Source organism: Chiloscyllium punctatum, chromosome 1, assembly GCF_047496795.1.
Source record: "Chiloscyllium punctatum isolate Juve2018m chromosome 1, sChiPun1.3, whole genome shotgun sequence".
NCBI classification, from domain to species: Eukaryota; Metazoa; Chordata; class Chondrichthyes; order Orectolobiformes; family Hemiscylliidae; genus Chiloscyllium; species Chiloscyllium punctatum.
Window position 1 is genome coordinate 126784268 of NC_092739.1, and position 25588 is coordinate 126809855.

The 25588-nt window shown below is 43.9% G+C and overlaps 2 protein-coding genes across 3 annotated transcripts in view; both read left to right on the forward strand.

Moving 5' to 3' along the window:
* Positions 1 to 3046, forward strand: part of atp8b1 (ATPase phospholipid transporting 8B1) — a 139579-nt gene extending 136533 nt beyond the window's left edge. For both annotated transcript variants that reach the window (XM_072573822.1, XM_072573833.1), the window contains one exon: positions 2057 to 3046. In XM_072573822.1, the coding sequence (XP_072429923.1) occupies positions 2057 to 2287 (231 nt within the window). In that variant the 3' untranslated portion in view covers positions 2288 to 3046. The remainder of the gene's footprint in view (positions 1 to 2056) is intronic.
* Positions 3047 to 16742: 13696 nt separating this feature from the next.
* The window catches only part of nars1 (asparaginyl-tRNA synthetase 1), a 48012-nt gene continuing 39166 nt past the window's right edge, over positions 16743 to 25588 (forward strand). Inside the window, exons 1-4 of the mRNA XM_072573846.1 lie at positions 16743 to 16878; positions 21032 to 21114; positions 21207 to 21272; positions 23553 to 23645. Of these exons, the coding sequence (XP_072429947.1) occupies positions 16833 to 16878; positions 21032 to 21114; positions 21207 to 21272; positions 23553 to 23645 (288 nt within the window). The 5' untranslated portion in view covers positions 16743 to 16832. The remainder of the gene's footprint in view (positions 16879 to 21031; positions 21115 to 21206; positions 21273 to 23552; positions 23646 to 25588) is intronic.

Below are 25588 nucleotides of genomic sequence, written 5' to 3' on the forward strand. Positions count from 1 at the left end.
TTGGAGAAGGAGCACGCGGTGTCCACCAACACCCTGGAGTCGTTCAGGGAGAGGTGGGCGCCGCAGGGAGTGGAGTGCATCATTTCTCCCTCCAACTCTATTTTGATTTAGTCCCTACCCTCCCCTTCACTGTTTTGCTCACACAGCATTGCCCTGTGGGCAGTGCTTGTCACTGGCCACTCGGGTGTCTTTCCTATCTTCCTGGTGGTGGAAATTGAATAAAGATTCGTGCACTTTGTGTCTTTTTCACTGTGTCTCACACCTGCACACACACACCATGGGTGCTGGGGGAAAAAATAAGCACTACCGCACTTAGGCGGTAGTGTGGGGGTTAAGGAAGAAAAAAAAAAGAAAAGAAAAAGAAAAAAAAAATGGTGTTCATTGTATCAAAGGCTTTGGACAAGCTGAGGAGGATGAGGTTTTAAAATTGACCTTTCTCACCGTCCAGTAGGGAGGCACGCTGGCTCAGTGGTTAGCACTGCTGCCTCATAGCACCAGGGACCCAGGTTCAAATCCCCCCTTGAACAACTGTCTGTATAGAGTTCGCATGTTCTCCCCCAACCTGTGTGGGTTTCCATCAGGTGCTCTGGTTTCCTCCCACAGTCCAAAGATGTGCAGGTTAGGTGGATTGGCCATATTGCCCATATTGTTCAGGGATGTGTAGGTTAGGTGTGTTAGCCATGGGATTTATAGGGTAAGGGAAAGGGTAAGAGGATGGATCTGGATGGGATGCTCATCAGAGGTTCGATGTGGACTTGTTGGGTCAAATGGCCTGTTTCCACGCTGTATGGATTCTGTTTTTCTATTTGTGACATTAAGAAGAAATTTTCAACATTGGAACAGAGGCAGAAACAAGTTTGGATTGTTTTAAAGGTAGTTTCAGCAAACATGAATTTTCAAGTTGCAGGACTAAGGAATGGTAGTTTCCATGGATAATTGTGTCAAGTGATGGGCTTTTCGAAGATATGCATCATGATGGTGGGGTTAAAGGGGAGGGAACAAACATCTGGACAGAACTATCTCGACTAAAATAATACGGAACTAGGACAGAAAGTTAGGTGGTCAGAAGTGTGGTGGGAATAGGATCATGGGAAAAATATTACATTCACAAAGTGAGCTGAGGGATGGCATGAGGGGGGAAAAAGTGGAGAAAGATGCATGTTCACAGCAGTGTTTAGTGCGAAGTCACACCAAGCCATGGCTGAGTCAGCTGATTGCACCTTGAACTTATTGTTGGTGGGGAAGATGAAGGGGACAAGAGAATAGGGGTTTAAGGTAACTGTTTATAGTATAGAAAATAATTTGGGTGTTGTCTTTGAATTCAAGGACAATCTTGGAATCATAAGCAATTTTAGCAAACAAAAGCAGGACCAGATACTGATTGAAGTGGTTCAGCAAATCTAGTGATGGGTGGCCAACCTGGTAGTGTGTCACATCTTTCATGGGAGTGCCATACTAGGACCGTGGCAATAGCCAGATAAAGTAATTGTTTTACTAGGGATGATTGAATGAAGGGTGGACGCAAATCAGATGGCCTTTTGTGTAATTGATAAATTAGACTAACAAGGCATATAAGGTATGTCAAGGGCCAAGGAGGTGGGTTTTGTTGTGCATTCAAAGTTGCATTGTGCACTTTGTCCACTAAATATTACTATGCTCATTATCACTGGAGACAACTAGAAAAAGAATCAAGAAATTCTAGAACTCTCTCTAACGGCATTGTGTGTGTGTGTGTAACTAAACCATATGGACTGCAGAAGTTGGCGAAAGCATATCAACACCACCTCCTCAAGGGCCTTTAGAGATGAACAATAAATGCTTACCCAACCTATGATGCCTACTCCCATACATAAATGAAAACAAACTTGTAATGTGTCAAGCTATGTTACTATAGTTGTCTCTGTTGTTTATGTTGCATTGCTGCAGTGATGAACGCTCAGACTTTACAACAAATATCTGTTGTAGTTTGTTTGCTTGGCAGACCAGAACCTCTCTGTGTGCTCTTCTATTAATTGACAGCAATGCTTTAAACAATTTTTTTTAATTTCCATGACAGATTCAAATGAACCGCAAAAAGTATGAGATTGAACTGCGGCCCAAGCAAAGTAGACCAAGGTCTTTCCAACGGAATGCATCTGTTCGTCGATCAGGCTATGCATTTTCACATCAGCAAGGATATGCTGACCTAATTTCTTCAGGTCGTAGTATCAGAAAGAAAGGCATGCGCTCTGAGCCGGGTGTCAGCAGTAGTAGGACACATGAAACAGAGGGTGCAAATGCAAGCTGAAACCATCAATGTGCAGTTGCCTGCTTAAGACTTACTTTGTATTTATAAACAACTTGGCAGAAAAACCGTGATTTATAAAAAATACGTAATTCTCAGGATAATATGGAGGAAGATTGGAATGTGTTTCCTCATACGTACACTGCGAGATCTGGACTGCTTCCAATTTGCACACAACTAAGATGAGGACTGTTCGGTTTGCAGGGGCCAACCATCATTACCTTTAAACCTGAAGGTGGAATGACTTGCTTTACCAGCACCATCCCTCAGTAACTATGCTGCAAAATGGACTCCATTTTATGGACCTGCAATGAAGGCCTTTTGTCCACAGAACTGCAATAAAGAAAATTGAATTTTGTTTTATTGACTTGCAGTGAATACCTGAGCAGATGAGGTGTTTTTAATGTTTACATTGAAGATTTACATTAACCAATTTTTATTAATTTTTGAGAATATGAAAACCTTGTTCCTTTTATTTGATACTTTACAAGATATGAAAACATTCTTTCCCTTTTATATTTTCTGCTCTGATATCCGGGCTTTTAAATATACATTCCAAAAAAGAGCATTACCAATCTGCACTGCCATTTTTATGTTCAGATCTGAAGTTCTTAAATATATTTTTTCAGAATTAATTGGAGATTAGCTTAAATTTTCTTGCTCACTTTTTAAAAATGATTTATTACTTCTCCTTTGTCGTAAATTAAAGAATATGTGTGTGTATATAGTGATATTTCTAGGAACTTTTTTCTGTACCATAAGAGGATGATTAAACAAACATTTAAAATGTATCAATTTGTGTTTAATTATTCCAGAAGTGTAAATAGGATCATAGAAAACAAGAGCAGGAATGGGCTGTTTAGCCTTTGAGTCTGCTCTGCCATTCAATATGATCATGGTTTACCATTCAACTCATTACCTTATTCCTGATTTCTCCCTTTGATTCCTTTAGCCACAAGAACAGTGTCTATCTCCTTATTGAAAACATTCAATATTTCGTCCTTAACTCCATTCTGTGGCAAGAACTTCCACAGGTTCGTCCTCTCTGGATGAAGAAATTTTTCTTCATCTCAGTCCTGAATGTCTAGATCAGAGTGGTGCTGGAAAAGCACAACAGGTCAGGCAGCATCCAAGGAGCAGGAAAATCGACGTTTTGGACAAAAGCCCTTCATCAGGAATACAGGCAGGGCGCCTGCAGAGTGGAGAGATAAATGAGAGGGGGGGTGGGGGTGGGGAGAAAGTAGCATAGAGTCAAATGTGGCTGTGGTAGCGAGTCTTTTTCAGGACATGGTTGAAGAGCATCAGGGCAGAGGAGATGACCTGGGGATTGCAGTGAGAGAGAGACTCACTGAGCTGCTTGTAGAGAGAGGAGGAAAATCTCTTTAAGGGAGGCATCCTTGCAAGAGGATTCACAGTAGGGTTAAAATCAGCTAGGTAAAAACAAGGACTGCAGATGCTGGAAACCGGAGTCTAGATTAGAGTGGTGTTGGAAAAGTACAGCAGGTCAGGCAGTCCTGAATGGCCTATCCTGTATCCTTAGTTCTGGACCTCGCAAACATCTGGAACATCCTTCCTGTATTTATCCTTACTAATCCTGTTTGAATTTGATAGAATTCTATGAGATCCATCCCTCATTCTTCTTAACTCAGTAAATGAAATCCTAACTGATCCAATTTCTCTTCATATGTTAATTCCGTCATGCCCCGAATCAGTCTGGTAAATCTTTGTTGCATTTCCTCCATAGCCAGAACATTTTTTTTGTCAGGTAAGGAGATAAGAACAAGTATGGATTAATTAAGGAAAAGCAGCATGGATTTGTTAAAGGCAAATTGTGCTGAACTATAACAATGAAAAAGTAAAATACTACAGATGCTGGAAATTGAAATGGAATTCAGTTTCAATTTCAAGCCTTGCTAGCATTTGTAAAAAGAGAAGTACAGTTCATGTTTCAGATCAATGACCTTTCATGAAAATTGGGAAATGTTTAAAATGTGACATGATCTCTGTCAACGTAATGAAACAGATATTAGGCCTGACCAAGTGCCCCACCACACTGGAACTAAAACCAGAAATGGCACACCTACTGTTGCTGTCTCTCTGTGCTGCCCTGTTCACGGTTCCCCTTTATCACCCTGCCTCCCATTTTAATTTTTCATTCCACTTGTTTCCCCTAATATATTTATTTAGATTGTACTTGTTGAATGTTGTGTCTACAGCATGTATTTGGAGAACTAATAATGTGTTGTATGAAAACACATAATGTTTGCATTTAAACATTATAATTGCATGTTAAAGTTAAAAGACCTACATTTTTAAAGGCATTGAGATTACGGGTGGATTGGTGCCTTCATGTCTTTAGCAATGGACGTTTTCAGAGCAAAGAGCTCTGATATTCTCCAAATTGTTAATGCAAAGTTTTTGGTCGAGTGCAATGACCTACAACTGTAAATGTGGTGGGTGTGCCCTTGCAGATGCATTCGCAGCCACAATAGGTTTGAAGTAGGTAAAAGAGGAAAAAGATCAAAAGGCAAGGTCAGTGATTAGGCAGAAGATAAAAAAAAAACTAAAATGATTAAAACGTTAGTGAGGCTGAAGCAAAAAGAAAAATCATGGAGATCCATGCAGCAGCATTAGTAACTGCTCCCTGACAGAGCCAAACATGCCTCTCAGTTCAAGGGCATTAAGGATGGTTAAGAAATGTTGGCTTTACTCGCAACGCTCCAATCCCATGATCAAATTCTTAACAAGGACCAGAAGAAATTGCTCGCATATCAAAGGGCCGATGAATGCAACTAGTAACTTACCATAACAAATGTTTCTTAAATTCTGTGAAATGTTACAGACCCAGTATTCAGTTTTGATAACTTAAACCCGCAATGTTAGTGGATTTGAAACATTATTGAAATACAAATACAAATACTATCAAAGCTTTTATGTAATTCAAATTATTGATTCATATTACCCAGACATGTTTAAGCAAACAACCAAGTTTATCACGTTAATGGGGAGCAGCACTACGTAGGCATTGTTTATGTTGCATGTGTTTGATCACTAGTAGGGTTATAGAGTTGTAGAGTTATACACCACCGAAACAGACCCTTTCATCCAATCAGTCCATGTCAACCATAATCCCAAAGTAACCATGCCCCTAACTGCTTGTGCAAGGCTCATATCCCTCCAAACATTTTCCTATTCATGTCCTTATCTAAATGTCTTTTAAATGTCATAACTGTACTCAAATCCACCAAATCAACTGTACTCTGGAAGTTCATTCCACACACACATCACTCTGTTTGAACATAAAAAAAGCTTCTCCTATCTTTTCTCCATCTTCCTCTTCTCACATTAAAAATATGCCCCCTAGTTTTGAAATTCCCCACCCTAAGGGAAAGACATCAGGAATCATGAAACTTGTACCCCACTAGCAGCAGTTGGCAGTCCTGACAATGAGTATAAAATGTTAGGTTTAGGAACCTCTGTCCTAGTCATCAATCTCCGGTGAACGACCAAATAAGGTAGTGAACTATAACTGTTCTATAACTAAAATGCCTGATTATAAGCCTCTACATTCACCATCACCCCAACCCACAACTGAAGAGGTTGGGGTTAGGCGCAGTTAAGGTCATTAAAACTTTGAGCACACTGTGAAAAACAAAACTTAAAGATGCAATTCACAAAGATTATTGCAAAAGTTATTCCTCAAGGTAGAATCTTAGAATTGGTTTTATTGTCACATGTATTCAAATGAGTACAGTGACAAGTTTATAAGTCAACATTTACAGTGCCATCTTAGGTACAAAGGAACCTGAAGTACAAATTATTTGGGGGGTGGGGTAGGTGGAAAAATAAATATAAAGTCTAGCGTTACAGATCATAGGAATAAATTAGAAAATAGAGAAATACAAAATTAAGAATGTTAGTGCTTCCAACCCAGTCCACACTGGACCTTGCCTCCAGATCATGCTGGGACCATCTCAAGGGCAGGAGTACACACTGAGGCCATGCCAGGCCGCTGAGAGACTGCCATGTGCTGAGGTCAGGAGTCCAAGTCTGCACTGAGGCTGGGAGTTCAGGACATCACTGAGAAGAAACGAGGAAAAAAAATTTTAAAAAAGAAAACAAAGAAACAGACTGAGCAGCCAAGTTCCGGCTAAGGAGTCCTACCCACCACCATCTTGGATCTGAATATCTGCATAAGGTATTTCATATCTGTAGAAACACAGCAAAGTAGCAAATGATGGAAGTACTTAAGTATACACCGCTGAAGCCAGAAGCCAACTCATGGACACCACCTCCTACTGTCCCCTCGACCATGACCTCACCTCCCATCACCAAACCATCATCCACAACCTCATCACCTTAGGGGATCTCCCATCCACAGCCTCCAACATCATAGTCACAGAATCCCGCAATGCCTGGTTCTACCTCTTACTCAAAATCCACAAACCTGACTGCCCCAATCAACCCATTGTCTCCGCCTACTCCTGCCCCACTGAACCTACCTCCTCATGTGACATTGTCCTGCCTCCCTTGGTCCAGGAATTCCCCTACATACATTCGGGACACCACCCACGCCCTCCACCTTCTACGTGACTTTTGTTTCCCCAGCCCCAATGCCGCCTCTTCACCGTGGACATCCAATCCCTGTACATGTCCATCCGCCATGGCGAAGGCCTCCAAGCCCTCCGTTTCTTCTTCTCCTGCCGACCCAACCAGTACCCCTTCACCAACACACTCATTCGATTGGTTGAACTGGTCCTCACCTTCAACAACGTCACCTTTGAATCCTCCCATATCCTTCAGACCAAAGGGGTAGCCATTGGGGGACACATGCATCCCAGCTATGCCTGCCTCTTCATCGGCTACGTGGAATAGTCCATCTTCTGTTGTTAAACTGACACAATTCCCCAACTTTTCCTCTGCTATATCGATGAATGTATCATCACCACCCCGTGCCCCCATGAAGGGGTCGAACAGTTCTTCAACTTCACGAACACCTTGCACCTTAACCTCAAGTTCACCTGGACCATCTTGGATACCCCCCTCCTCCATTATCCTGAACACGAACATCGACTTCAAATCCAGTGAGTCCTACCCACCTTCCTATAAAAACACTATCCCTTAGTCCTAATTTCTCTGCCTCCACTGTATCTATTCACAGGAGGAACCATTCTACTTCAAGGACAGCAATTTCCTGTCCCATGTGGTCAACAATGCCCTCCAGTGCATCACCTCCACCTCCTACACCTCTGCCCTTAAACCCCACCCCTCCAGCCAAAACAAGGACAGAGTTCCCCGGTCTTCACCTTCCACCCCACCAATCTCTCGGTACAGCACATTATTGTCTGCCATTTCTGCCACCTACAAACAGACCCCAACGCCAGAGATATATTTCCCCCTCCACCCCTATCTGTGTTCTGCAAAGACCATTTCTTCTGCAACGCCCTTGTTAAGTCCACGTCCCCCACCCTCCTGGCACCTTCCCTTACCACTGCAAGATGTGTAAAACCTGTGCCCATATCTCCATCCAAGGCCTCAAAGGATCCTTCCACATCCAGTAGAGACCTTCCTGAACATCCAAACACCTCATGTGGTCTTCTCTACACTGGGGAGACAGGACGTCAACTCGCGGAATGTTTCAGGTTATATCTCTGGGGGATGCACACCAAGCAACCCCACCACCTTGTGGCTGACCACTTCAAGTCGCCCCCTCCCACCCACAAAGGACATGCAAATCCTGGGCCTCACCGCCAAGTCCTAGCCACCTGACACCTGGAGGAAGAACACCTTATCTTCCATCTTGGGACCCTCCAACCACACAGCATCAATGTCAATTTCACCAATTTCCTCATCTACGTTTCCCCCCCCACCTCATCCCAGATTCAACCCTCCAACTCAGCATAGAGCTCTTGAACTTTCCCACCTGTCCATCTTCCTTCCTACTGATCCACTCCACCCTCCGCTCCAACCTATCACCATCATCCACCCCCAACCTGCACCCACCTATGGCCTTCCCAGCTACATTTCCCCCAGCCTCACCACCACCCCCCCCCCCTCTCAATTCTCTCATCCCCCTTCTCCCACATTCCCAGTAAAGGTCTTATGCCTGAAATGTCTGAATTCTCCTGCTCCTCAGATGCTCCCTGACCTGCTGTACTTTCCCAGCATCACATTTTTCAACTGACCTCCAGCATATGCAGTCCTCACTTTCTCCCCGTAAGTATAATTAACCTGGCATTGATACTTCCACCTCCCCTCCCCTGACCACTTACTCCCATCGAGCTTGAATAGATGTTTCTATATCATATAACCCCTACAGTGTGGAAACAGGCCCTTCGGCCCAACAAGTCTACACCAACCCTCTGAAAGGTAACCCGCCCAGACCTATTCCCTTCCCCTATTATCCTACATTTAACCCTGAACAATGCACCTAACCTACACATCCCTGACCACTTTGGGCAATTTTACATGGCCAATTCACCTAACCTGCACATCTTTGGACTGTGGGAGGAAACCGGAACACCCAAAGGAAACCCACACAGACACAGGGAGAAAGTGCAAACTCCCCAACAGACAGTTGACAGAGGCTAGAATCGAACCCGCGTTCCTAGCACTGTGAGGCAGCAGCGCTAAACACTGAGCCACCGTGCCACCCTAATATCCTTTCCAATAATCCTCATCCCACTTGAATTAACAATGAAGGTGCTGTTAAAACAAAACTCAGCAGGTTCACCATCATCTGTGGAAATAGAACTGGAGCAAATGTTTCAGCATTTGAAACATCATAGTAAACAAGGCTACAGGTCATGTGTTGGATAAAGAGGTTAAAATAATTGATGTTTGATGAACAGCGTGGGTGTGGTGGGCCATAGGACTTTTTTCTATGCTGCAATAACTGTGACTGGGAGTCCAATGTGATTACTTAATGTGTTAGGAATAACATTTTACATAATGTGCACAAGTCTCTGCGTTTTAAACAGTGGCCCCATGACAGTATTCTCATGGAGCAAAGGCTGATGCTGTGATACCTCCTGTTATTGAGTGGCAGTGACACTGCTATAAAGTCATAGGTTATACAAGCTGAAGTAAACCGTTGATTCATGTGGATATTATTTCAGATGGACTCTATGATATAGGCATTGTGACAAAAGCAACATTTATTTGCCTATCTCAAACTGCCTTGAGATGGTGGTGGTGGTGATCCACCTTTTTGAATTCAAGCCTTTTACAGACAGCTAGAGTGCTGATGGAGTTCCAGGATTCTGACCTAGGGACAGTGAGAGGGACTGCATTATTCCCCTGCTCAGACCATTGTCCAGGCTCCTCTCAATCGGAGGTAAAAACAATATCTGCAGATGCTGGAAACCCAAGACTGGATTAGTGGTGCTGGAAGAGCACAGCAGTTCAGGCAGCATCCAACGAGCAGCGAAATCGACACCCCGCGCTGGCCTATTACCTGCCCTCGACCTCTTCATTTCCAACTGCCGCTGGGACATTAACCGCCTCAACCTGTCGACCCCCCTCCCCCACTCCAACCTCTCACCCTCGCAACGCGCAGCCCTCCAATCCCTCTGCTCTAATCCCAACCTCACCATTAAGCCAGCGGATAAAGGGGGCGCAGTGGTAGTCTGGCGCACTGACCTCTACACCGCTGAAGCCAAACGCCAACTCGAGGACACCTCGTCCTATTGCCCCCTCGACCATGACCCCACCCCCCATCACCAAACCATTGTCTCCCAGACCATACAGAACCTCATCACCTCAGGAGATCTCCCACCCACAGCTTCCAACCTCATAGTCCGGGAACCTCGCACTGCCCGGTTCTACCTCCTTCCCAAGATCCACAAGACTGACCACCCTGGCCGACCCATTGTCTCAGCATGCTCCTGCCCCACTGAACTCATCTCTACCTACCTCGACACTGTCCTATCCCCCCTAGTCCAGAAACTCCCCACATACGTTCGAGACACCACCCACGCCCTCCACCTCCTCCAAGACTTCCGTTTCCCCGGCCCCCAACGCCTCATCTTCACCATGGATATCCAATCCCTCTACACCTCCATCCGCCATGACCAGGGCCTCCAAGCCCTCCGTTTTTTCCTCTCCAGACGTCCCCAACAGTACCCTTCCACTGATACTCTCATTCATTTGGCCGAACTGGTCCTCACCCTTAACAATTTCTCCTTTGAATCCTCCCACTTCCTCCAGACCAAAGGCGTAGCCATGGGCACACGTATGGGCCCCAGCTATGCCTGTCTCTTTGTTGGCTATGTAGAACAGTTGATCTTCCGTAATTACACCGGCACCACTCCCCACCTCTTCCTCCTCTACATTGATGACTGCATTGGCGCCACCTCGTGCTCCCGCGAGGAGGTTGAGCAATTCATCAACTTCACCAACACATTCCACCCTGACCTTTAATTTACCTGGACCATCTCTGACACCTCGCTCCCCTTCCTGGACCTCTCCATCTCCATTAGTGACGACCGACTTGACACTGACATTTTTTACAAACCCACCGACTCCCACAGCTACCTGGATTACACCTCTTCCCACCCTACCTCTTGCAAAAATGCCATCCCGTATTCCCAATTTCTCCGCCTCCGCCGTATCTGCTCCCAGGAGGACCAGTTCCACCATAGAACACACCAGATGGCCTCCTTCTTTAGAGACCGCAATTTCCCTTCCCACGTGGTTAAAGATGCCCTCCAACGCATCTCGTCCATATCCCGCACCTCCGCCCTCAGACCCCATCCCTCCAACCGTAACAAGGACAGAACGCCCCTGGTGCTCACCTTCCACACTACAAACCTTCGCATAAACCAAATCATCCGCCGACATTTCCGCCATCTCCAAACAGACCCCACCACCAGGGATATATTTACCTCCCCACCCCTTTCCGCCTTCCGCAAAGACTGTTCCCTCCATGACTACCTGGTCAGGTCCACACCCCCCTACGACCCATCCTCCCATTCTGGCACTTTCCCCTGCCACCGCAGGAACTGTAAAACCTGCGCCCACACCTCCTCCCTCACCTCTATCCAAGGCCCTAAAGGAGCCTTCCACATCCATCAAAGTTTTACCTGCACATCCACTAATATCATTTATTGTATCTGCTGCTTCCGATGTGATCTCCTCTACATTGGGGAGACTGGGCGCCTCCTAGCATAGCGCTTTAGGGAACATCTCCGAGACACCTGCACCAATCAACCAAACCGCCCCGTGGCCCAACATTTCAATTCCCCCTCCCACTCTGCCGAGGACATGGAGGTCCTGGGCCTCCTTCACCGCCGCTCCCTCACCACCAGACGCCTGGAGGAAGAACGCCTCATCTTCCACCTCGGAACACTTCAACCCCAGGGCATCAATGTGGACTTCAACAGCTTCCTCATTTCCCCTTCCCCCACCTCATCCTAGTTTCAAACTTCCAGTTCAGCACTGTCTCCTTGACTTGTCCGGACCTGTCTGACCTGCCTATCTCCTTTTCCACCTATCCACTCCACCCTCTCCTCCTTGACCTATCACCTTCATCTCCTCCCCCACTCACCCATTGTACTCTAAGCTACTCTCTCCCCACCCCCACCCTCCTCTAGCTTATCTCTCCATGCTTCAGGCTCACTGGCTTTATTCCTGATGAAGGGCTTTTGCCCGAAACGTCGATTTCGCTGCTCCTTGGATGCTGCCTGAACTGCTGTGCTCTTCCAGCACCACTAATCCAGTATCCTCTCACTCTGAAGCAGGTCACCTTAGCCCAGCCCCACAATTACCTTCTAACTGGCCCATACCTCCTCTCAAGTCAGGCCTGGTCTAGCTCCACACTCCAGTTGCCACACATGAAATTATAAAAGCAGAAAGAACTGCAGAATGCTGTAAATCAGAAACAAAACAGAAATTGCTGGAAAAGCTGAGCAGGTCTAGCAGCATCTATGAAGAGAAGTCAGAGTTAAAGGACGCGAACAGTTCTGACAAAGGATCACTGGATTAAAACATTAATTCTGATTTCACTTCACAGATACTGTCAGATCTGCAGAGCTGTTCCAGCGATTCCTGTTTTTGTTTTTGACACCCCAAGTTATCCTCCACCCAGCACAGACCTGGCTCCACCCCACTGCTGGCTCCTCCCCCAGATTAGGCCCTACCCTCTCCTCACAGCAACCCTTCTGAAAAGTCATCTTGACTCAAAACATTAACTTGCATCTGGATGAAAGGCTCATGCCCGACATGTCGACTCTCCTGCTTGTCAGATGCTGCCTGACCTGCTGTGATTTTCCAGCGGCACCCTTTTTAATTCTGACTCTCCACTGCAATTCTCACTTTCTCCATGGATGCTGCCATGACCCACTGTGATTGACAGTGTTTTTTTGTTTTTAGTACAGATTCGAGCATCTGCAGGAATTTACTCATACCCGTCCCTTGGTCCTATCATCTTCCCTGCCTGTCTTCAGCCAGCACCCCCCTCCTATCTTTATCCCCCCTCTCATCCTCCTTGCCATCACCCCCTCACATTCCCCTCCCCACCACTTCTCCCTGCCTCTCCTATTGCCCCTCCCATTCCCCTCCCCTCCTATCCCCACTATTAGAGTCATAGAGTCATAGAGATGTACAGCATGGAAACAGACCCTTCAGTCCAACCTGTCCATGCCGACCAGATATCCCAACCCAATCTAGTCCAACCTGCCAGCACCCGGCCCATATCCCTCCAAACCCTTCCTATTCATATACCCATCTAAATGCCTCTTAAATGTTGCAATTGTGCCAGCCTCCACCACATTCTCTGGAAGCTCATTCCATACACGTACCACCCTCTGCATGAAAAAGTTGCCCCTTAGGTCTCTTTTATATCTTTCCCCTCTCACCCTAAACCTATGCCCTCTAGTTCTGGACTCCCCTACCCCAGGGAAAAGACTTTGTCTATTTATCCTATCCATGCCCCTCATAATTTTGTAAACCAAAGTTTGGGAGAAGATTTGTAGCTCGGGTGCTCGTTGTTGTGGTTCTGTTCGCCGAGCTGGGAATTTGTCTTGCAAACGTTTCGTCCCCTGTCTAGGTGACATCCTCAGTGCTTGGGAGCCTCCTGTGAAGCGCTTCTGTGATGTTTTCTCCGGCATTTATAGTGGCCTGTCTCTGCCGCTTCCGGTTGTCAGTTCGAGCTGTCCGCTGTAGTGGCCGGTATATTGGGTCCAGGTCGATGTGATAGAGTCCACAGACTCCATCAACAAACACATCGACCTGGACCCAATATACTGGCCACTACAGCGGACAGCTCGAACTGACAACCAGAAGCAGCAGAGACGGGCCACTATAAATACTGGAGAAAACAGCACAGAAGCGCTTCACAGGAGGCTCCCAAGCACTGAGGATGTCACCTAGACAGGGGACGAAACGTTTGCAAGACAAATTCCCAGCTCGGCGAACAGAACCACAACAATTTTGTAAACCTCTGTAAGGTCACCCCTTAGCCTCCGACGCTCCAGGGAAAACAGCCCCAGCCTGTTCAGCCTCTCCCTGCAGCTCAGATCCTCCAACCTTGGTAACATCCTTGTAAATCTTTTCTGAACCCTTTCACGTTTCACATCTTTCCGATAGGAAGGAGACCAGAATTGCACACAATATTCCAACAGTGGCCTAACCAATGTCTTGTACAGCCGCAATATGACTTCCCAACCCCTGTATTCAGTACTCTGACCAATAAAAGAAAGCATACCAAACGCCTTCTTCACTATCCTATCTACCTGCGACTCCACTTTCAAGGAGCTATGAACCTGCACTCCAAGGTCTCTTTGTTCAGCAACACTTCCTAGCACCTTACCATTAAGTGTATAAGTCCTGCTAAGATTTGCTTTCCCAAAATGCAGCACCTCGCATTTATCTGAATTAAACTCCATCTGCCACTTCTCAGCCCATTGGCTCATCTGGTCCAGATCCTGTTGTAATCTGAGGTAGCCCTCTTCGCTGTCCACTACACCTCCAATTTTGGTGTCATCTGCAAACATACTAACTGTACCTCTTATGCTCGCATCCAAATCATTTATGTAAATGACAAAAAGTAGAGGACCCAGCACCGATCCTTGGCACTCCACTGGTCACGGCCTCCAGAATGAAAAACAACCCTCCACCACCACCCTCTGTCTTCTACCTTTGAGCCAGTTCTGTATCCAAATGGCTAGTTCTCCCTGTAATCCATGAGATCTAACCTTGCTAACTCGTCTCCCATGGGGAACCTTGTTGAACACTTTACTGAAGTCCATATAGATCACATCTACTGCTCTGCCCTCATCAATCTTCTTTGTCACTTCTTCAAAGACCTCAATCAAGTTTGTGAGACATGATTTCCCACGCACAAAGCCATGTTGACTATCCCGAATCAGTCCTTGCCTTTCCAAATACATGTACATCCTGTCCCTCAGGATTCCCTCCAACAACTTGCCCACCACCGAGGTCAGGCTCACCAGTCTATAGTTCCCTGGCTTGCCTTTACCACCCTTCTTAAACAGTGGCACCACGTTTGACAACCTCCAGTCTTCCGGCACCTCACCTGTGACTATCGATGATACAATATCTCAGCGAGAGGCCCAGCAATCACTTCTCTCGCTTCCCACAGTGTTCTCGGGTACACTTGATCAGGTCCTGGGGATTTATCCACTTTTAACCGTTTCAAGACATTCAGCACTTCCTCCTCTGTAATCTGGACATTTTGCAAGATGTCACCATCTATTTCCCTCGAATTGTCCTAATTCCCTTCCCAATACTCTCCACTCCTATGTTCCCTCCGATGTCCCCATCCCCCTCCCCTCATATTCCACTATCTCCATTCCCTGTATCCCCCTCCCCTCCTATCACCTTCCCCTCCTATTCCCCTCCCCACCTATGCCCTAGTCCCATTCCCTCTATCCCCCAATCCCTATCATTGTGTTCGATTCCAGCCTTGGGCGACTGTCTGTGTGGAGTCTGCACATTCTCCCTGTGTCTGCGTGAATTTCGTCCAGGTGTTCCAGTTTCCTCTTGCTGTCTAAAGATGTGCAGGTTAGGTGAATTGGCCATGGGAAATGTAGAGTAATAGGATAGGGGAATAAATTTGGGTGGGATACTTTTCTGAGGGTCACTGTCAACCTGTTGGAGCAAATGGCCGGTTTCACACTATAGGGATTCTATTATATCTCCCATTCCCCTTCACCCACCATCTATCCCTCCCATATCTCCTATTCCCCCATATCTCCCATCTCCTCATATCTCCTGCTCCCCATATCTCCTATCCACCTATCCCCCATTTCTCCAATCCATCCTCATATCTCCCATCCCACCATATTTCCTATCCCCCACATTCACCCCATATCACCAATCCCCACACATCTCCTTCCAACCATATCTCCTAGTTCCCCTATATCACCTATTCCCCCATATCTCCAATTCCCCATATCTCCTATGCATCCAATATCTTCTCTGGCGCCGATATCTCCTATGCTCTCATATATCCGATACCCCCATATCTCCCATCTCCCCATATCTATTATTCTCCCTCATATCAACTATCCCCTCCATTTACTATTCCCCACATATCTCCTATCCCCTACATAGATTCTATCCCCCATATCTCTCACCTCTCATACCATCCATCCCCCAAATCTCTTCCCCCCATATATCTTATCCCTTCATAACTCTCAACCCTTGTATCTCCTATCAACCCATCTCTCCTATCCCCCCATAACATCTATCCCATATCTCCTACTTACCATATGTCCTATTCCCCCACATCTCCTACCCCCATATTTCTCACCCCCATATCTCCTATCCCCTCATATTTCCCTCCCCCAAATCTCCCATATCTCCTATACCCCATATCACCTACCCCCTGCATAACATCTATCCCCCCATATCTACGACCCATCATATCGCCTATTCCCCCCATATCTCCTTCCTCCCGATATTTCCTTCCTCCCATCATGGGCGGCAGGATGGTTCAGTGGTTAGCACTGCTTCCTCACAGCACCAGGGATCCAGTTTCAATTCCAGCCTTGGGCGACTGTCTTGTGTGGAGTTTTCACATTCTCCCCATGTCTGGGTGGGTTTCCTCCGGATGCTCAAATTTCCTTCCACAAACCAAAGATGTGCAGGTTAGGTGAATTGGCTGTGCGAAATTGCCCATGGTGTTAGGCACATTAGTTAGGGGTAAGTGTTGGGCAGGGGAATGAGTCTGGGTGGGTTACTCTTCAGAAGGTCAGTGCGTATTTGTTGTACCGAAGGTCCTGTTTCCATACTGTAGGGAATCTAATCTAATGTCCTTTGCTCCTTCACCTCTCATATCTTACAACCACCCCATATCTCCTTTCCATCCCACCCCCGTTTGACTCAAGCCTGATGCAATCAGAAGCAAGCGCCCTGCCTTGCGCATGCGGCCCTGATTGACACTGCTGTCGACCAATCAGAGATTGGATCCCGGTGTCAAGGAGGGGGTGTGTCTCAGTATCACCCCTCCCCTTTGCAGCCGTTGCCGGCCGGAGAGCGAGACAGAGGGACGGCGGGGAAGGTCTGGCGGTCTGAACTTTCAAACATGTCTTCTGGGGACATTAATCAAGAGGCGGAGAAGCTGACCCTGGGTAAGGAGCAAGATCCTGTGAAATGGGAAGATCCTGGGGGAGGGCTTGTGTTCCCAGGCGGCTTCGGCTGGTTGGATGGCCGCTCTTCCTGCCTGGTGGCCTGGGCTGGGTGCTCATCCCTGCCTTATGTGGATGGTTTGATGCCTCCAGGGTTTTTATGGCGTGGCTTCCTTCGACTCCTCAATACTGTACACCTTGCGTTATGTGTTTAGCTGCCCCCCACCACCACCGGCTGCAGCCCTGATCATCGTTGGCATCACACCCAGATAGGCCTGTAAAACTGAAACCAAAAGTCTGGCAACAGTGGTTTTCACTCAGTGGTGGCACTGGAGGTTATTTAACCAGCCTTTATTCCTTATTCTGAAATGATTCGAACGTGCTCGACGTGCACAGTTGTGTTTAGCATCATCATTTGGAAGGAGAGGGAGCAAGGATCAAGGTTTCAGTTCTGCTGAGAGGTTAATTTTACTTCTTTCTCCAATGTGACAGTCAGACTTGTGAGAGTGAGATTTTAGCATTTTCTATTTTTACTTAATTCTATTTTTATTGTCTGTGAGACAGCACTCCCAGTTTTGGCACTAGCCCCAAGATGTTAGTAAGGAGTACTCTGCAAGGTCGACAGGGCTGTTTCTGGCATTGTGTGTGTTCTGGTGCTAGGTCAATGCCAGGTGATCAGTCTGGTTTCATTTCTGTCAGATTTCATAGTAATTGATACATCTGAATGGCTCAGAGGATGGTTGAGAGTTAACCACATTGCTGAGAATCTAGAATCCCATGTAAGCCAGACCAGGGAGGATGGCAGATTTCCAGATGAACCAAATAGGTTTTCCTGACAACTGACAATGGCTTCATGGTCATCAGTAGATTCCAGACACGTTTATTGAATTCCACCCTTTGCTGTGGAAGGATTTGAACCCTGTTCCCCAGAATGTCAGCTGAGTTTCTAGGTTAATCATCTCATGGTAATACCACTGGGTTAGTGCCTCCGCACTGAGGAGTGTGATGGAATACTCTCCACTTGCCTGTATGGGTGCAGCACCAACAACACTCAAAAACCTTGACACTATCCAGAGCAAAGCAGCCTATTTAATTGGCACCATTTCCACCCCCCCCCCCCAACCTCACCAAAACTCCTTAGATGGCACCTTCCAGATACATAAGAACACAACCGCCTGCAACTTCCCCTGCAGGCCACTCACCATTCTGACTTGAATGTGGCTGCATTAAAATTGTGGAATTTCATCCCTAAGGACATTGTGGGTCAACCTACAGCATGTGGTTCAAGAAGGCAGCCCACCACCATCTTCTCAAGGACAGCTGTGGATGAGCAATAAATGCTGGCAAATCAATAACGCACACATCCCATAGCTGAATTAAAGAAAAGTTGAAGATGGTAGCACGTGATTGTTTTGTCTTGTTGCCATATTTGGTTTAATGCAGCCTTAATGTTATGGGCTGTCACTCTCACCTCACTCTGGAATTCAGCTGTTTTGTCTCTATTCCAAGGCTGTAATAAGGTCAGAAGCTGAGTGGTCCTGACTGAACCCTATTTGTATGTCACTGAGCAGGTATTGCTTGATAGCACAGTTAGTGACACCTTCCATCGTTTTACTGGTGGTGGCGGGTGGACTGTTGAGGCGGTAATTGGCTGGATTGGATTTGTCTTGATTTTTGTGGACGGGACAATCTTGGGCAATTTTCCACATTGTTGAGTAGATGCTAGTGTTCTAACTGTATTGGAACAGCTTAACTAAGGGAGCAGCAAGTTCTGGAGCACAAGTCTTCAGTACTATTGCCGGAATGTTGTCAGGGTCTGTAGCCTTTGCAGTATCCAGTATCTCGAACTGTTCCTTGATATCATGTGGACTGAATTGAACTGGCTGGAGACTGATATCTGTAATGCTGGGGGCTACTAGAGAAGTCCACGAGGTCAACATGAGTCAAATCTATTACGTGTAATGTATAATTATAATGTTACTCCCGGTGTAAAATAAGTATAGAAAGTCCATTATCAAAGAACTTAGTGTATCAAGAAGCATGGATGCTATGGGTAAGTATGTTGTTATCCCATGGAATAAAAGGGATGTGACAAAAAGATTGAGTGACTGTAAGCAGAGAATGATGACCAACAACTGGAGGCAGGTTTCCCTGGAGCCACAACTGGGACATAGAAAGAGAATATGTTTAAGGTGCTCAATAAGTCTGGTAGAATCTGTGGAGAGAGAAGCGATGAACTTTTCAGGTCAGTGACCTTTCTTCAGTTCTTCATTGGGTTTCCAGCATCTGTGCTATTTTTCTTTTGTTAGTAACAGGACAGTTATTTCTCGATATACATTAATGGTTTAGATTTGGGCAGACAAGGCACAATTTCAAAATTTGCACATGATGAAAACCTGTAAATGTAATGATTATTGAAAAGGATAATGATAGACGTTAAGAGGAGATAAACTGACTGTAGAAAAGCTGCCTATGAAGCGGATCAGATTTAGCATGAGATAACTGTTAGTAGAAAGGACAATCAGATGGAATATAAACAGAAGAGTTTAATTCTATAGGCAAAAGCAGCAGAAAGGATCTGTGGATATTTGTGCATAAATTGTTGAAAGTGATGAGACAGATAGACAAAGTAATTAGAGAAGCATATTGGATCCTGGGCTTTAGAAATAGATGTTGGAATGTGAAATCAAGTAAAGTTATGACAAAATCTTTATAAACCATTGGTTGGCCTCAAGTGAAGTATGGTGTCCAATTCTGGGTATGCACATCAAGAAGGGTATGAAGATTTAGACAGGGTTCAGAAAAGTCTTCTAAGAATTGCTCAAGGATGAGGAACTTCAGGAGTATGCATTGTTTGGAATATCTTGGAACATTTGAGAGTAGAGTTGATAGTGATGTTCAAAATGGTGAATAATCTGAACTAATTAATTGGGGAGAAACTGCTCTCATTGATGGAAAGGTCAAAAATTAGTGGAGACCAATTTAAGATGAGGTAAAGGTCTAGAGGTGACATGAGAGAAAATGTTTTCATGCAACAACTGTTTAGGATCTGAGATGCATGAAGAGTCTTGTGAGGCTGGGTTAAAGTATGGCTTTCAAAAGATATTAGGTTAATAGCCGAAGAGAAGAAAAATCTGTGGGGAAAACACAAGGTTGTAGCATTAGATGAGTTGATCTTACACACAAACTCAATTTGCTGTTGTAGATAATATGAATAGACAGTGCATGTGTAAATTTTGCCTCCACTAAAACAAGGGAATTTTATAGAATTTTAAAAAAAAACAGAAGTAATGTGGAATAGCCAACTCCCAAATATGGCTTAAATCCTTTGTTGAAAAGAGAAAGAACTTGTTAACTAGCTGGTTAAACATTTGATTGGGAACTGTAATGTAGATTTGGGAATAAAAGCATGTTCCTTCTTGTTGACTTTGAGCATGCTGTCTTGGCAGTACATTCAAATGATGGAAAAATAACAATTAATGTAAAACAATGTGAGATTGGCACAATGGATTTAGCTGTGGTTTTAAAGCTTTTAGGTATCATCACAGAGAATTTTGGAGTGTTGTTTAATTATCCCCTTGAAGGTTCAGTTCGTAAAGACAGCAAGGGAGTAGCAGAACCAGATAAGCTAAAGGGTCTCTGATTCAATCTTCGATCTGTTTGGATTAATTGGTTATAGCAATACTAGTAATAAAACAATGCAGATGTCTGGGTTAGCACTTAAGAAGATGACATTTGAGTAACGAATTAAAACATTGCAAATATCTGTGCAAATGCATATCTCTGGAAGAGAGGGGAGGAGAATATTTAATCATCAAACCTGCAATTTTGGAACATAATACTTAAGTTGAAACTGATGTTATAGTTGTTTACAATTTTGATTTGCCGGTGAACAGTAGCATAACTCGGGTTCATAATTTTGCTGTTCCCCGATTGCTATCATTATAATTTAATGAATCAGCAAAAGTGTTGCATTGTGAAATAGTGCATCAGATTGAATATATTTACACATACAGTTCTTGGCATAGAAAGCACTTTCTAGTGTTTGTGAAGATGCAGTAAGACACAATATAAGTCTAGGTATTTTTTCACAAGGTAATAGGCCTCAAACACTTGGGTCTACAGGAATAAGATTTTCAATTTTCATATGTTACAGCTGAACTGTATGTCTCTGGTCGTGAAGGAGATGATGAAACTGGAACAGGAACAAAAGACAAGCCATTTAAAACAGCTCTTTGGGTAAGCTTTCAGTCAGTAACAGCATTTGAAATAAATTATTTTTATTAATGAAAATGTATAAGGGTTATGAACTGACTCTGTTCCTTTTGTAGGCCTTAAAAGTGGCAGGGAAGGAACCATTCCCAACTATTTATGTGGATTCCCAAAAAGAAAATGAGGTGAATACAAATTCTTTTTTAAAAATGTTTTCTTTCTTCAATATTCAAATTAAAAAAATCAAATGAATCATTTTGTAGAATACGTAGGTTGATTAAATGGCAGTATCCTGTCCTGAACGCAAATATCATAAAGTTTCATGTTTGACTTATGCTCTCTAATCTTGTTTGGAACAGGAGAGAGAGGTTACAAAGGTAGGTAGTCTGAATGCACTTTCCACAATTCTTCTATGCAGAAAATGGTCCACTGGTCCAGTTTCTGCAGTTTACCGTGGCCGGAACATATTATAGGGAACGTTCCAGAACCAGGGATCAGGAGGCTGCCAGAAAGGTCCGTTTCCCATTTAAATGAATGGGTTCGCACCTATCCGTGGTTTCGGGCTTCCATGGTAGGTCTTGGAACATATCCGCCGTGGATCTAGGGAGGGGGGGACATGACTGTATTGAAAACGTCCAAAATTGATTGAAGGGCATGCAAGTAAGTAATTCATCTTTTAAGCTAAATGTAGCTTTTTTATATTTTACATTTAATATATATTTTTTATATAAAAGAAAATTATATTAGGTTATGATTGACAATTTCAGTTTTTGGCCAAATGATTCCCAACACTGAATGAAGTACGACCTTTTTTCCTAGAGATATTAAAAATTAAATCATATTAAGACAACTTTATTTGTCAAAAACTGTAATAGGTTCTGTATTGGTCTTTTGGAATTAAATTAGAATAATATTTTTTTGATAAATGAATGCAACTTAAATTACCATATTTATAAAGATAAGGTTGTTGAAAGTTCAGACTCTTGCACAAGCTTGGATTTGCTTAATCATAATGCAACAAACAAACAAATGAAACTCATTTTCTCTTTGCAGCATTGGGTCGACTTCCACCTTTGGTTTATTTCTTGGACAATGTACATATTAAATAGTTTGTTTGCTTGCTGAGAAACCTGAATGTGACTTTGGGTATTCTATGTTCCTTGGTTATGTTCTTGTTTCACCTTGGCGCTATATTTGTATTGTTTCTTAATTGGCATCATCTTAGCTTTGTCTAAACCTCTGCAAATGGTACTCACTTTTTTTGAACTTTCTTTGCTTAGGAACTTCAGTTAATAAAGGAACTGTTAATATGTACATTTGATAATCTGTGCTTCTCCTTGGGCCTGAAATAGCTTGACCTTCCTTCAGTCTAATTTTTAATTTATGAAAACCTTGTGTTGTAACCCATAAAACTCTCCTGAAACCTCTCTGATTGAAGCAAATTTAGGAAACTGTGGGGCACAAATAATGGCTCTTTTTTTGGGTAGTGTCACTAAAATTACAATAGTGGGGATGTAATTAATTGCCCCTCTTCTCTGTTTGTCTTTATAGACCTAAGTTGTTCGATCTGTCCCCATAAGACAAGCCTTTCATCTCTGGAATTCATACCATTTACTTAACATTTGCCTCTTCACCAACTGCTGCACCTGTATGTTTATTTTCAGCAGCTGCTAGAGAGAGACAACCAAGTCTCATTGCATCCCACCTCCCTATTTTGTATCATTTGGATAATTTGCCTTCCCATTTTTATGATTTTAAAGTTGATAATTTCACATTTATCCATATTATAGTTCTGTCATGCATTTGCCCACTTACTCAAATAGTCCCTATCAACGAAGCATCTCTTCATCCTTCTCGCAGCTCACCCTCCCACCCAACCTTTTGTTCTCTGCAAACTTAAGATATTGCATTGTTTCCCCATCTAAATCACATATATTATGAAAAAGCAATAATTCCTGTGTCACTCCGTTTGTCAGTGCCTGCCGATCAGAAAAATACTTATTTATTCATTCTTTGTTTCCTGTCTGCCAACCTGGTCTCTATCCATGTCAGTACGCTACCCTCAATTCCATGCGCTTTAGTTTTACATGCTAATCTCTTGTATGGGACTTTATCAAGAGCCTTATGAAAGTCCAGTTAAATTGCCTCTACTAGCTCCTCCTTATCAATTCAACTAGTTGTATGCGTGAACAATTCCAGTAGAATTATTAAGCATGATTTCTGTTTTTGTCAATGTCCATGCTGACTCTGTCTGATCCTGCTAGTGTTTTCCAAGTGCTGTGCTATTAAGGCTTTTATAATAGACTGTAGCAATTCTAAAATAATTGTTGACAAGCCGCATGAGTTGTTGATTGAGAAGCTGAGAAACAACAACTGAACTATTGGAGATTGGTCCTTTTGTTGTTGGTGACATCGTTGTTTACCTCAACAGTTACAAGATTGCATTTCACATCTTTCTTTTTAAGCGCTGGGAGGTTATATCAAAGTCACAGATGAAAACTGTTAGAAAGCTCTGGCAACGGGATCAAATAAAGAACGAATCAAAAGAGAAAAGGGAGGTAAGAAAGATCTTTATTCATTTTTTACACTTCTCATTTGGACCTTTCCTGCAGTGAATATGCAGGATTTGAATTCATTCAATGCTTACCTTTGATTGGCAGTTTACTTTATCAAGGTACTTCCAATTACTTTTCAGGTACAATATAACAACCATACTGTGCATTCAATAATAACATGGAAACATACACAAATAGGGGAAGTAAAGGGCCATGTAGCAGTTTTTCTCTCAGCCTAGTGGTTGCATGTTACGGAAATTGATTAATTAACGTTAAATGTTTTATCATTTAGTCTTCAACAGACTTGCATGTGAGGTGATGGAAAGGACTGGATGGTTTGGAAACAATGGTTCAAAGGCAGAAATCACAAGCTCTAGTGCAGGGCTAGGCAAGGCCCCCAAGTCAAGCACAGTGGGCTTCCTAATGCCATGTATTCTGGTCAATGGGCCCTGATGTGTATCCCTGTTCTGGACCCAGATTTGAAATGATCCTTGTTCCATTTATTCTACATTTATCACATCTCTTTTACAGTCTAGTTTGTAAATCTCAAGTCAGCAAATATCTTTTCAACTTCTCAACAGTCCTTTCCTTTTGGAAAACAAGTCAGATCTTCAGAGCTGAAAATTAAAATCTATTTTTCCTTCACTGTAGAGCTCAAATTCTCAAATTACAGCAGTCTATATATGAAACATTGCTTGCTTGAACAAAAAATAATGTCAAAGGCTTGAGGGAACTGGCTGCTATTAATCTATGCCATATGATCTTTGCCCTTTTATTTAACATTTCACTCTTAAGACAGCAGCCTGGTATTGAATGTTTTACTCAGTCTTGCGCCAGAGTCTCAGACTTAACCTTGACCTCAAGTCTAAGTCCGCACAGTGGGACTTGATCTGTGATATTTAAAACCATTGGAAAGAGGAACAGGAGGAGATTGGTTGTTTGGTCCCTCAGTGCCCCATCAATAGGAATATTGCTCATCCGATATTGCTCACATCGACTTTCCTGTCCCTTTCCCTGTAACCCTTGATTCCCCTCCTCATCAGCAATCCGTGTATCTCCGCCTTAACTGGACACAAGGTGTCTAATCCCACATTTCTCCGTGGCAATGAGTTTCAAAGACTCACAACCTTCTGAGGGAAGAAATTCCTCCTCATCTCAGTCTTTAATTAGCACTAAATCTTAGACTATGGTCCGAGACTTTCGCAGGAGGGGGACCATCCTCTGAGCGTTTAACCTGTCAAGCCCCTTAAGAATTCTATGTGTTTCCATGTGGTCACATCTCATTCTTCCAAGCCCCAACCTGTTTAATCTTTGCTTATTGATCATCCCTCCATTCTAGTGAACCTTCTCTGAACTGCCTCCAATGAAATTATATCTTTTCGTAAGGAGGCCAAAACCACTCTAGATGGTCTCTCACCAGTACTTTGTACATTTGTTATTATCTTATGCTCCAATTATCCTATACTCCACTGCCTTGAAGTAAGAGTTAATGTTCCATTAACCTTCCTGTTACCTGCTGCACCTGTGTGCTAGCTTTTGTTTCGTGCACAAGTGCTCCCAAGTCCCTTTGCAGCTTTCTGCAGTTTTTCTCCATTTGAATAATGTTTTGTTCTTTTTTTTTCACCCTTCAAAATGAGCAACTTCACATTTTCCCACATTACACTTCACTTGCTAACGTTTTGCCCACTTATCAATTTTTTTTTCTAAATTATTTGTATCCCTCTCACAACTAAATTAGTGATGTCTTCAAATTTGACAACAGTACATTCACTTCCTTCCTCAAAGTCAATAAGATACATTGTAAACAGTTGCAGTCGCAGCACTGACCTCAATGGAACTCCCACTGGTTGTGGGTTGCCAACCTGAAAAAAGATCCCTGTTTCTCCACTCACTGTTTCCTGCCCATTAGCAAATCTCTGTATCATACCAATGAACTATCTCTAACA